Source organism: Erythranthe guttata, chromosome 6 (assembly GCF_056151865.1).
Source record: "Erythranthe guttata isolate IM_541 chromosome 6, IM_541, whole genome shotgun sequence".
NCBI lineage: Eukaryota > Viridiplantae > Streptophyta > Magnoliopsida > Lamiales > Phrymaceae > Erythranthe > Erythranthe guttata.
The window spans coordinates 7,964,895-7,978,931 of NC_142538.1; the positions used below are offsets into that span (position 1 = coordinate 7,964,895).

Below are 14,037 nucleotides of genomic sequence, written 5' to 3' on the forward strand. Positions count from 1 at the left end.
GTCCGTTCTTTAGCAACCCAATGGTGAATAATCTTTCAATAAAATTCTGAGCCAACTCATTCGGAAAATACATATTCAGCAGTATCGATTCCTCTTGTTTCCACTTCATTCCAAAGCCAACACACGCAAGAATAATGATTGGTTGTCTTGGATATAAAGCTCAAACGTGGAAACATTACAACTCCTACAAGCCAAGGGCAGTGGAAAACCAGAAACGCACAGATCCATATCTGTATATCGCGGAAACAATGGTAAATAAAACTGAATAAACAAAATAAAGGAAACTCCGTATTGTAAAACTGAATAAACAAAATTGCAAGTAAAAGCTGTTGAAGCAGTCACTAGAGAATGTAAAATCAAGAAAATTTCGCTAGATGCAACACTTGAAGAAATTGAAGATTCACCTCAGCAAGAGTACGACAGTGAGGATTACGGGATTTTTGTACTATATATCATCAGACAGTATTTCCGTCAACAGCCAGTGGACAAGTTGGATGCAGAAACAAATGTTAAGAATTTCAGAAAGGAACTAGTTCACTTATTCCTGAACCACAAAAACACTGTTAATCACCGAGTTAGGCAGACAACCAGTGTGATAGGTTTAATGTAATGCAAGTTTAAATGACCTTTTAAGTATTTTTAGTATAAAACTCTATGGTTGCAGGTTTAAATGTACTGTTAAGTATTTGTAGTATGATACCCTATGGTCGTGGTCTTAATGTACTGTTAAGTATTTGTAGTATGATACTCTATGATCGTGGTCTTAATGTACTGTTAAGTATTTGTAGTATGTTACACTACATACTTTATGTTCAAGAGTACAACAAATATACTGCTGCCATGTAGCATTATTCTGAATTTGAAAATGTTGTACTTACTTACAGTTCATGCATAATGTACCGGTTGTAGACAGTTATACAGAACCATTCAAAAGAAAATTACACGAGTTACACAAAAGTAACTGTCACTTGCAGTAACGTAGAACTACTGAAGAAAATTACTGAAACAAAATATAACTGTCACTTGCAGTAACATATACCTATTGAAGCAAAATTACTGAAACAGTATAACTCTCAGTCACAGTAACATATAAGTACTGAAGAAAATTACTGAAACAATATAGCTGTCACTGAAAGTAACATAGAATTACTGAAGAAAATTACTGAAACAATATAACTGTCGCTGATAGTAACATAGAATTACTGAACAAAAAAAACTGTAAGTATTCATATATGCAATCCCAAAACTGTCAAAAAAAAAAAAAAAAAACACAAATAATAGTAGATCTTCAAATAGCTTTGTTGCAAGTCTTCTTGTTGTGATAACCAATCTCTTTACATCTTCCACACTTGATCTTCTTCTTGATATTCTCACCACGAGATGGAATCCTCTTCTTTTTTGGTCTTCCATGTCTTGTCTGGCAAACTGGAGGTCCAACAGCTGGCTGCTCAACTTTTGTAAAGTCCACCATAAATGGGTAAATAGAAAAAGAATACGTAGATCGGAAATTGCAGGCATAAAACAAGGGGTCAATGTACCCATATCTTTCACCAACTGGGATATTCTTGAGAACCACAACCACATGAAAACAAGGGAATCCTTTAAGCTGCCAATCCCGACATGTGCACGTTCTAGCAAACAAATTCACAATCTCATGAGAGTCTGAATGCACTTCAAAGACAATTTGATTTGATTTTCTAATAGTCCATGTCCTCCCATCTTCGACAAAAGTGCTTAAAATCTTTTCCATCTTTGGACAAAGCATCTTAGTCCAACCACCCGCTTCTGCAGACATATTGCAAATTTTATCCATCATATAACCCCTAATGCTGTCAATCATATGGGTAATCGGCAAATGTCGGAATTTCTTTATTGTACCATTCCATGATTCCACAGCATTTGAATACAGGTCACCATACCTATGCCCCTCAAAATACGCATTTGCCCAATTTTTAAAAGGCAAATCCGACAAAAAATCAACAACTTTCCATGAACCATCAATTTAGAATTTCTGAAGTTTCTCATGAAAGATTTCCTTAGTGGGAGCATACGCGCATGCTATCAACTGACTAACTAGAACATCTCTATAACTAGAGCTCATTCCACTCAACTTATACCTCAAATTATTCTCTAATTGCAACAAGCAGAATGCATGGTAACAATTAGGGAAAATATTTTTAACAGCTTCCAAGATATTGTGCTGCCGATCGGATACGAATGTCAAAACACGATCTGAGCTAATGCAACATTTTAAATGTTCCATGAAATAATTCCAGTTTGAATCATTTTCCTCACGCACTGTAGCACCCCCTCTATTATAGGCGATAAATCGAACCGGTTTATCGGAATTAATTGATTTAGCGAAAGCAACTTATAGGATCACTTTTAAAACACGAAAAATCAACACTTGCGATTTCAAAACCATACTTGAATAATAAGAATTCTAGTAATTTTCGCAACATTGTTTTGAAAAGTTTGAGTCGATAATTTTTTTCTTAAAGGAGTTTAATCGAGTGCTTCACTATCATAAAACATAGGTTCGAAATTAAAATCAGAGTTTAGAAATATTTTGGCAATAAACGATTAAAACACGAAATATACGAACTATTCATAAACATAAATGGATCAATATATTATAGAGTTCAAAATAGGATCCGTTACCGATTAAAGTCCCGTACTTTAAAGAGGAGTACGATAGTAAGCGAAAACGGAAATTATCTTATATTACATCACCAAAATAGTACTTAGCCACACTTATAGAACCCTCGTTCGAACTTCCAAAAAACTCCGGGCAAGACTTCGATCCACTACTCGGTCCATTCCAGGGGAGGGTTAGCACTAGCATTACCTGCAATTAGAAAATATCTATATGAGCTATTAAGCTCAGTAAGAAATTCGAGGACTTACCGAGGGTTGAAAATAGGTTTTACATATATATATTATATAACATTTTGATCACCTTCACCGAGTCATACAAACATCAAACAAGAATCGATTCACAAAAATACTAAACATTTAAGTTACAAAATGCTCATGAATGCAATTCGTGTAAAAATCATTTTTTCATTTATCGGATCCGTGAAAGATTAATTTCTATATTCGGATAATAAACCGTTTCGAGCCCGTGTATGGATCCAATATCACGCATATCACTCGTATCACTCCTCTCAACCCTAGTTGGATACCGGCCCACCGTATCCGATTCGTTTATTACCCAAACATTCCATTAATCCTTCAATTTTGTCAAAAGCAAATTCATGTCATGGAATGACTACAAATTATGTAAAAGTCATTTAAACATCACAAATATCAATCAAGTGAATAACAACCCCAATCAAATATAATTATCAACCACTTAATTACACAATTAACCAACACATATATCATCACCACACACACACAGCCCACATACACACACGTACACACACATCACACCTATGCATATTTATGCCATGCAACCATAAACATGCATAATAAATAGCACAATCATGCCTTTAAAGTAAAGACACTTTTATTCCATCATTTAATTAGTTTCTCACCATTTTCACTCATTGATTTCACCTCAATAAATTCCAGCAGCCTCATAAATATGTTTCTGCCACAAATCCATGTTCATAATCCCATGTCTTATAATTTAAATCACACAATTCCAAGACATAGCACTTAAAGCACAAGAACTTCATAATTAGCACCTAAACCTTTAAAATTCGAAATAATAGTAAAAGATCTTTAAAAATTCTCAAATTTAATCCTAGGACTTCTAATTATATAAATTTTGAAATTCTGAAATTATTTTACAGATTTATAAATTTATTTTAATTTTTAACAGTAAAAAGAGTTAAATAACTCATTTCTTTACCAAAATTGATTTTGCTTTCAAATATTCAACAAATAGTTAAAAATACTTAAATAAAATCATTTATTACCCTAGATCTACTGCAAATAATTGTTCAAAACTTATTCAAAGCTGTAAGTTTCGGAAAATTGCAGTTTAGCCCTTAAACCTTCTAGAATTGTACATGCAAGCCACTAGAAATGAAAATCTCTATTTTTCTTGTAAAATTTTTTGAAATTTCGAAATCTTCAAATCTTTAGTCAAGAAATGGTAGTACTTACAGATATTAAGCATAGATTAACACAAAATTTCCATTTTCCCCCAAAAATCCCTAACTTTCGAAATACTTAAAAGTCTTTTAGGTAATCTTGAAAACTCTTTAAAATAATATGATATCTTCTAATTGCTGCAAGAAACTCGAAATTTCTTACCTAAATCACCAAACGGAAAATGAAGAACAAGCAAAATAGAGAGACTTCAAGGGTTCATGCCAAACTCGAACCAAGCCACTTTTATGGTGAAAGATATAGTGTGTGCTTCCAAAATAGATGTGTTGTTTTCTCCGATGAATGGACAAGTAGTTTTTTATGGTGTTCTTCGCATAATCTAGAGCCATGGTTAAAATAGGGGATTTTCATGGTGGTTTTTGATTTTTCTTGTAAAATGAGTGGTGATGTGGAAGAAGATGAACAACAATGGTGGTGGTGATGTCTCGGTGGAATGAGGGAGAGGAAGCCAAGTGGGGAGATTATGTGTTGTAAGGAAGAATATGAAGAGTGTCTCTTCAAATCTCTTGAGTGTGGATTAAGAGAAGTGATTAGAAAATGCCAAGTGTTAAGTCATGCAACATTTACTAATTTTATTTATTTATTTTAAACACCCCCTTTACTCACACACACACTTTTATATATATATATATATATATATATATATATATATATATATATATATATATATATATATATATATATATATATATATATATATATATATACATGTATGTAGGATATATGTATATCTATATATATAATCATGTATGTATGTATGCATGTGCACATAGTAGGCATAGAAAATGCAAATTTATTTAATTATTAAATACGTAAATCATATATTTCACGTAATCACAAAATCACATATTTATTAAACACATAATAAAGCTATTAATTAAATATAGCACGTCATAGTACCTAAAATATTTATGCGAGTTATTAATTTAATTCACGTAAAAAATTTCGAGGAAAATTTAAGTTCGTAGTTTGGGGTTTTGAAAATATGGGGTATTACAATCCCCCCCCCCCCCCCCCCCCCCCGCTAAAGGAATTTTGTCCCCAAAATTGTTACCTGACCCGAACAATTCCGGGTAACGTTTACGCATTTCCTCTTCCCTTTCCCACGTGGCTTCTTCGGGTGTATGATTTTGCCAAAGAATCTTAACAAATTGGATTTCTCGGTTTCGAAGAGTCTTGGATTTGGAATCAAGTATTTGGGAAGGTTTTTCTTTGTAAGCTAAGTTGGGAGATAATTCGATCGGTTCGGTTTTTAAGATGTGGTCCGGACTTCAGATATATTTGCGGAGCATCGAAACGTGGAATACGTTGTGAATATTGGACAAGTTGGGTGGTAAGGCTAGTTTGTAGGCTCGGGTACCAATTTTATCGAGAATTTCGAATGGGCCGATAAATCGTGGTGCTAACTTTCCCTTTTTCCCAAATCGCATAATCCCTTTGAACAGTGCTACTTTAAGAAACACGGAGTCTCCGACTTCGAATTCTAAGTCTCTCCTACGAGAATTGGCATAGCTCTGTTGTCGATCTTGGGCGACACGCATCTTTTCCCGAATATTTTTGATTATCTCAACGGTTTGTTGCACTAAATCAGGGACGAGGTATTTTCTTTCGCCAATTTCATCCCAATGGAGTGGTGATCGACACTTACGACCATATAGAGCTTCATATGGTTCCATTCCAATCGATAAGTGGAAGCTATTGTTGTACGCGAATTCGATTAATGGAAGACGGGATTCCCAATTACCTCTAAAGTCGAGAATGCAAGCGCGTAGCAGATCTTCTAGGGTTTTGATGGTCCGCTCGGATTGACCATCGGTTTGTGGGTGATAGACCGTGCTGAAATTTAAACTTGTGCCGAGGGTTTCGTGTAAGCTTTTCCAGAATTAGGAAGTGAATCGAGGGTCTCGATCGGAGATAATGGTGACGGCAACGCCATGAAGTCGAACGATCTCTCGAACGTATAGCTCGGCTAGCTTGTCTAAGCTCAAAGTCATCCGGATTGGGAGAAAATGAGCCGATTTGGTTAGTCGGTCAACAATCGCCCAAATGGCATCGGATCCCCTTTGGGTCTTTGGAAACCTTTGCACAAAATCCATCGTAACGGCTTCTAATTTCCATTCTGGAATTAAGTTTGATTGAAGTAAGCCGCCGGGCCTCTGATGTTCCGCCTTTACTTGCTGACATATTAAGCATTCCGCGACGAATCGAGCCACGTCTTTCTTCATTCTGGGCCACCAGTATAACTTTTTGAGGTCGTGATACATCTTGGTTTCACCGGGATGGCAAGTGTACGTAGTTTGATGAGCTTCGGTTAGGATTAGTCGGCGAACGTTCGGATCGTCAGGAATATAGATTCGATTATGGAATCGAACAAGTCCTTCTTCGGAGATTCGAAAGTTTGGATGGGACTCGAGGTTGTCACGAATTTTGAGAATTTACGAGTCGTGTTGTTGAGTTGTTTTGATCGATTCCCTAAAGTGGGTTGAACAGTGAGGGCGTTTATTGACTTGCAGCTGAGAGCGTCGGCGACCACGCTACCTTTGCCGGGGTGGTAGAGTATCTCACAATCGTAGTCCTTGACTATTTCGAGCCATCTTCGTTGCCGCATATTTAAATCCTTCTGAGTGAAAAAGAATTTCAGGCTCTTGTGATCGGTGTAGATGGTATATTTTTCGCCATAAAGGTAGTGTCGCCAGATCTTGAGTGCGAATACAACTGCGGCTAATTCGAGATCGTGCGTTGGATAATTCCGTTCGTACTCCTTGAGTTGGCGTGAGGCGTAAGCTATGAATTTCCCATTTTGCATAAGTACAGCTCCTAACCCGAGTTTAGATGCATCGTTGTAGACTATGAATTCTCCCATTTTCTCCGGCAACGTGAGGATTGGTGCTGATGTGAGTCGATTCTTCAATTCGGTGAAGCTGGCCTCGCATTCTGGGGTCCATTGGTACTTAACGTCCTTTCGGGTTAATCGGGTGAGCGGAGAGGCAAGCTTTGAGAAATCTTTCACAAACTTGCGGTAGTAGCCAGCTAGTCCGAGGAAACTTCTGATTTCCTTTGCATTCTTTGGAGTCGACCAATTTGACACCGCCTCTATCTTGCTAGGATCGACAGAGATTCCTTTTGCCGATACAATGTGACCAAGGAAAGCCACACTTGATAACCAAAATTCACATTTGCTGAATTTGGCGTAAAGCTGATGAGATCGGAGAATCTGAAGTACGGTGCGGAGGTGTGACATATGCTCTTCTAGGATCTTAGAGTAGATCAAGATATCGTCAATGAAGACAATTAAAAATTGGTCCAAGTATTGATGAAAGACTCGGTTCATGAGGTCCATGAAAGCTGCGGGGGCATTGGTTAGACCGAAGGGCATGACTACGAATTCATAATGGCCATATCGGGTTCGGAAAGCAATTTTGGGAATATCTGAGTCTTTGATTTTGAGTTGGTGGTATCCGGATCAGAGATCGATTTTGGAAAAGACGGAGGAGCCTTGGAGTTGGTCAAACAAATCGTCAATACGAGGAAGGGGGTATTTATTCTTGATTGTGATTTTATTAAGTTCACGGTAATCGATGCATAAGCGAAGTGATCCGTCTTTCTTTTTTACGAACAATACGGGGGCTCCCCACGGTGAGTGACTGGGCCGGACGTAACCTTTATCGAGCAATTCCAGAATTTGATCTTTCAGCTCCTTTAATTCTGTCAGGGCCATCCGGTACGGGGCTTTGGAAATGGGTGCAGCTCCAGGAATCAAGTTGATCTCAAACTCGATTTCTCGATCGGGTGGAAGTCCAGGGATGTCGTCGGGAAATACGTCGGGGAATTCTTGCACTGCCGGTATATCGGATATTTGAGGTTTGTCGTTGGGTTCGGATTTCAACATATCCACTAAGTAGCCGAAATGACCCTTGTGAATAAGTTTGACAGCTTTTACCGCAGAGATGATTGGAATCGATGTTTTGGTTTGACTTTGGAATTTTAAGGTTTCGCCGTTTGGAAGAGGAAAGATGACAGTTTTCGGAGCACAATCAATTTTGGCTTTGAATTTGGTTAACCAATCCATGCCTAGGATAATATTGAAGTTCTTGATCGGTAGAACAATTAGATCAAAATTCAAGGGTTGGGCGTGAATTCGGATCGGACAATTGAGTATTATTTGCTTCGAACACATTTCTTCACCAGAGGGAATGAGAATGCGATATTCGTAGATTGTTCGACTAGGGGTGAGATTCAGATACGTAATTATTTTATTGGATATAAAGGAGTGAGTGGAACCGGAATCAATTAGAGCATACGTGGGTTTATCGAGGACAAATATGGTACATGCGATCATAGAAGGGTCTTGTTCGATCTGATCTTCGGTCATAGCAAACACACGTCCGAGAACTTGTTTCGGAGCAGTTGGGCAGTCTCACGCGATATGTACGGGCTGTCGGCATCGGAAACAGGTCCTCGTCCTTGGTATGCATTCTCCAAAATGTCCTTTTCCACATTTCGGGCACGCATTCTAGGTGGCGGCGGTGGAGGTGGTGGTCCGGCTGGTCGTCGCACGGGCTGGATCTCTTTTCCTCGGAATTGGCGGTTGCCAAGGTTGATCTTCTTCCATGGGCGTTGAGTAAATCCTGGGGTCGACGGTTTTGCCGAATCTCTTTCTCGTCTTGGGCAGCCATAAGGGCCTTGTCTACCAATTGTCAAAAGGTTGAGACGTCGGACATACGGATGTTCTACGTATTTCGGGTTGGAGGCTGCAAATGAAATGGTTCTTCTTTTCCTCGTTGTCTCGAGTAATGAATGGGGCGTAGAGGCAGCCCCGTTCGAAACGTCGGATATATTCGATCATTGATAAGTCGCCTTGACGGAGTTCGAGGAACTCTCTGAGTTTGTGAGCTCGCACATCTTTCGAGAAGTATTTTTCGAAAAATTGGATCTTGAAATTGTCCCACGACAGGTCCTGAGGTTCACCCCTTCTTTAATTCCTTCCCACCAATGACGAGCCTCGTTCCGTAGTAGGAATATGGCACAATGAACTTGGTCCTGGTCGGTCGTTTTCATATAGTCGTAAATCACTTCGAGCGACTTGATCCATTCTTCGGCTACGGTTGGGTCGATGCCGCCATGGAACTCGGAGGGGTTCATTCTAAGAAATCGTTCATATATGGCTTGAGGCGCGTGATTTTGAGGTGGTGGTTGGTTGTGTTGGAGAAGTCGTTCGATTTGTTGGTGGTGGGTTTGGGCTTGTTCTCGAATAAGGTTTGAAAGATCGCGAATGGTTTGGCCGAGGTCTTGTGGTTCATTGTCGGGTACGCCTTGGTTACCGCGGGTTAGACGTCTTGCCATTATTTCTAAATATTATTGCGCAAATAACAAGTAAAACACATAAAGTAATGAAAATCACATAATATTACCGGATGGATCGAGGACCCGTATTTCGAATGGTCTTTTAAGCCCGTGAAGTTCGTACGAGTTTCTATAAGCCGTGCTCTGATACCACCTTGTAGCACCCCCTCTATTATAGGTGATAAATCGAACCGGTTTATCGGAATTAATTGATTTAGCGGAAGCAACTTATAGGATCACTTTTAAAACACGAAAAATCAACACTTGCGATTTCAAAACCATACTTGAATAATTAGAATTCTAGTAATTTTCGCAACATTGTTTTGAAAAGTTTGAGTCGATAATTTTTTTTTTAAAGGAGTTTAATCGAGTGCTACACTATCATAAAACATAGGTTCGAAATTAAAATCAGAGTTTAGAAATATTTTGGCGATAAACGATTAAAGCACGAAATATACGAACTATTCATAAACATAAACGGATCAATATATTATAGAGTTCAAAATAGGATCCGTTACCGATTAAAGTCTTGTACTTTAAAGAGGAGTACGATAGTAGTGAAAACGGAAATTATCTTATATTACATCACCAAAATAGTACTTAGCCACACTTATAGAACCCTCGTTCGAACTTCCAAAAAACTCCGGGCAAGACTTCGATCCACTACTCGGTCCATTCCGGGGGAGGGTTAGCACTAGCATTACCTGCAATTAGAAAATATCTATATGAGCTATTAAGCTCAGTAAGTAATATTAGGATTCTAGTATGATTCAGTTAACTAGATTAGTTTAGTTACCTAGTTAAACTCTATTACCTTAGAATTCATGAAACATAGTAGAATACAGATTGTGATTAACCAACAACGGATTGCAACTTTTTGTCAAAAAAATATTTATGGGCATACTTTGAATCGGTTGAAAACATAGATTTTTTGGGTGGTATCCATAGATACCCGCAGAAGTATAAAACATCAAACAAAAAAATATACATGCTTTGAATCGTACCAGGGTCTAGTGCAATTATGTCCTGCTACCGCTTCATACGCATCTCCCCTATTAATTCGACTTTGTAAATACCCCAAAAATAAAAATAAAAATAAAAATAAAAAAATCAACAAAAATCAAAACTTACTTGATCTGTTTCTTGACGTAGACATCCGTAGATGTTAATGGCGCCTACAATTTGGGAATCTATGATGTTGCTCGCCGTCGATTAATGGTTGAAGTGGGGGGATAGTGGGTTGGATTTTGATACAGTTAATGTGGGATTTGGGAAAATAGAATCTTAGAGATTACTAATGGCGGGATTGGTGGGATTTAATTTGATTTTACCAAAATTCAAAATAAACGGCGTTAATGCCACCGTAAGGGTACTTACTATAGGCACTATTTCACAAAAGGATGTCAGGCTAGTGTTATTATAGGCTTGGGTGTGTCATCTAATAAGTTTTCCCACTAGGGATGCATATCTTAAAGCCCCTTTGAAATTAATTTTATTGTTAAGGATTCTTAAAGGTGTGGATGACCACCATTACTCACCATCATCAAGCATCATCACTCCCACTATTATCACACCATAATACCTATTGATGATCACATTATGGTCATGTAACTCATGACCTTTGAGAGGTGTTTTTAGTGCTATATATAGAGAATCATGTAATGGATTTGTACACTTGAAGATATGGAATAACATATTACATATTCTCCCTACTGTGTTCTCAACTTCTTGTATATTTTTTCTTAGTTTCTCAACATGTTATCAGCACGATTGTTCTACTTTAATTTTTGTGTAAAGATGATCAAAGGAAGATGACTTCTTAGTCCTAGAAGATGAAAAGGGAGTTGATACAAATATTTTATTCTTGTTTTCAGTTGACCAAAAACTAACAATTCTATTTTTTGTTGTAGATGAATTTTCGTGCAATTCACGAGTCTGTACTTCGACGCCTGTTTTGGATCTGATAATGTCCGAATTTCAGAAAGTGAAAAGTACTAAACTTGTAGAATTTTATGTTGGCTATTCGGAAATTTGGAGTCATTAACATCAGATCTCAATCGAGAGAGATATGCTTAAAATACTCAGCTCTGCCAGAGTTGTCCCATGTGCGAACTTTTTAGATGAACATGATGTTCTAAAAACAAAAGGGACGATTTTAAAGGCCTAGAGCCAGGATTAAATATGAGATTAGAAATCTCGATTGAATATATTTAGACTCTAAGTCTAAATGATAAGACTCTTGAACATTTGAGTTGATGGGCATTCCCCATTTATAGTACTATTTTTTCATGATCAAAGTACTATAATGAGTTTTATTATATATTGAGGCTTGAAGCCCAAATCAAGGACGTGCAATGAAGTGACTCGAATATTTGAGTAGTATATTAAAGAACTATTCCCATTTATATATAGTAAGTACTATTTGTTTCATGATAAAGTACTAATTATAAAGGCTTGAGGCCTAAATCAAGTACATAAATTCAAGGTATAAAACTCAAACCTTGATATATGAGTAGTATATAAGTACTCAAATGAACTATTCACTTTGTGATTCAACGATATGATAAATATCACAAAGTTTGAAATTATATATATTCGATAGTTCAAGAACAAATGTAACTATAAGTTATGGATCATTGAAATTGAACTATTCAACATTTTGCACCCCTAATGGGGGATATTTCTATGGCATATATTGTCAATTGCCATTTTAAATAGACAATTTTCCCGTCGTTAAGGGGGAGATAAGAATCCGGTTCTTGTATAACGGCGTGATTTATATGAAATGATCTTTGTGTTATCTAGATTTGTGCATGGAAATATTAAAGCACAGAAGAAAAAATAATTCATTTGCAACAATTTTAATGTGTAAAGTGCTAGATGCATTTATCGATAAAATGGCAACTTGAAATTATTACATATGTTGCAAATGAGTGCAAGAGAAAATGTCCAAAAAGGACACATTGCACATTAGATTTTTCCATGAAAGGCTTATAAACGAATGTCCTTGAAGGACAAATTTCACATTGTGATTGCATCGTGAATCCTTGAATGGGTGAAAGATGATTATGGTACACAACTAACCAATTATACTTTATACATATAAGAGGGGGAGATATATATATATATATATATATATATATATATATATATATATATATATATATATATATGTTGGTTCGAATGATTAACACCCTTATAAGTGGTGTGAATACCGTTCAATTAAAGTCTACTAACGCTAGTAGCATCATATTCTCATCCTATTACTTATCTCATTCAAAGAAAGGATTCGTCTTAAAGACGATGTTGGGGGACGCCTCAACACCAATATCATTTACTATGAAATGAGAATACTTGCCAGTTATGGTGGCATAAATGAAATAAATATTTGGATGAGAAAATCATTGATGATTATATGGTAGTTACCAAGACCTTTATAAATCGAACCATTATGTGTCAATAAAGAGTTGAATGACAAATAAATCATGGTTAGCTTGCTCTCTAAGTGAATAGAGAGGCATTTGAGACTATAAGTTCTCAATTTTGTTGTTAATACCGATATACTATCTTAAACAATTGAAAATTATTTTCGAATAAATATTTATGTACTAAATTGAATGTTAATATTGAGTTTGAAAATAAAGTGGACAACCAGTCCTCAATACTCCCTCCACATTGTGAAACTCAAAAAGCGCACATTTTGTCCATGTAGGACATTTTTATTGAAATAAATAATGTGCTCAAGCAAATAAAGTAATATAACAAACTTTATTGTTGCAATATAGAAAAATCTCTAGAAAAGAAAAATACATGGTACATGAAAAGATACGGATATATACAAGAGATCGTACCCACAAAGGCTACAGACCCCATTCATAACAATATAGTTCTCTAAGGAGAATCCGATACCCGCGGAAAGTGAAATAGTGAGATCTTGATTGATTATAAAGAAATATTGGGTGTACTAAAGATGTTATTGAGTACTTATATGTACAATTCTTTTTATAATGTGAAGAGCTTGAAATTCATTCATTTTGATAGATGTCGACATATAATTGGTCATTAGTATATGCATTTACAAATGCAACTGACCACGAGTATTTGAAATTGGTGATGAAATGAATTGTACATTGACTTGAAGTCAACACACATAAGTTGTGGAGACTTCAGTACAAAGGTAGATAAAATCATTGCGGTAAATTTGATTATATTTTGAAAATATATTTTTATGATGCAATCACTTTATGATGGTATTCAAAATACTTGACATGCATCATATGGATGCAATTGCCGCATATTTATATGAATCATAAAATTAATGAAGAATTGATAATGCTTTGTGCATGTAATCAGAGTTCTTGTGAGTTAGACTCTAGAAATGATCAATTTACATATTATCTTCAAAATATGGTACATTCACCCTAGTGAATACCTTGTTAATGATCAAATAATTTGACTTACCATTATCATAGTATAGATGTGAATGATCTAAATCTTGTGGAGACTCACGAATAGCTCTCAAAGACGGTCAATTATTTGGTAACATAATTTGGGATGAAAAATCTTGGAAGG

General features: G+C 36.4%; 1 protein-coding gene and 1 long non-coding RNA gene across 2 annotated transcripts; both read right to left on the reverse strand.

Moving 5' to 3' along the window:
* Positions 1-1,288: 1,288 nt before the first annotated feature.
* Positions 1,289-1,813, reverse strand: LOC148770049 (uncharacterized). Its single transcript, XM_088818961.1, has one exon. It carries the CDS (start codon positions 1,811-1,813, stop codon positions 1,289-1,291), a length of 525 nt encoding a protein of 174 aa, XP_088675087.1.
* Positions 1,814-2,607: 794 nt separating this feature from the next.
* LOC148770050 (uncharacterized) lies at positions 2,608-4,688 on the reverse strand. Its single transcript, XR_016031539.1, has 2 exons — positions 4,267-4,688; positions 2,608-2,848 (listed from the first exon to the last, which is right to left on the reverse strand). It is a non-coding gene; the product is annotated as an uncharacterized LOC148770050 (long non-coding RNA).
* Between the last annotated feature and the right edge of the window lie 9,349 nt (positions 4,689-14,037).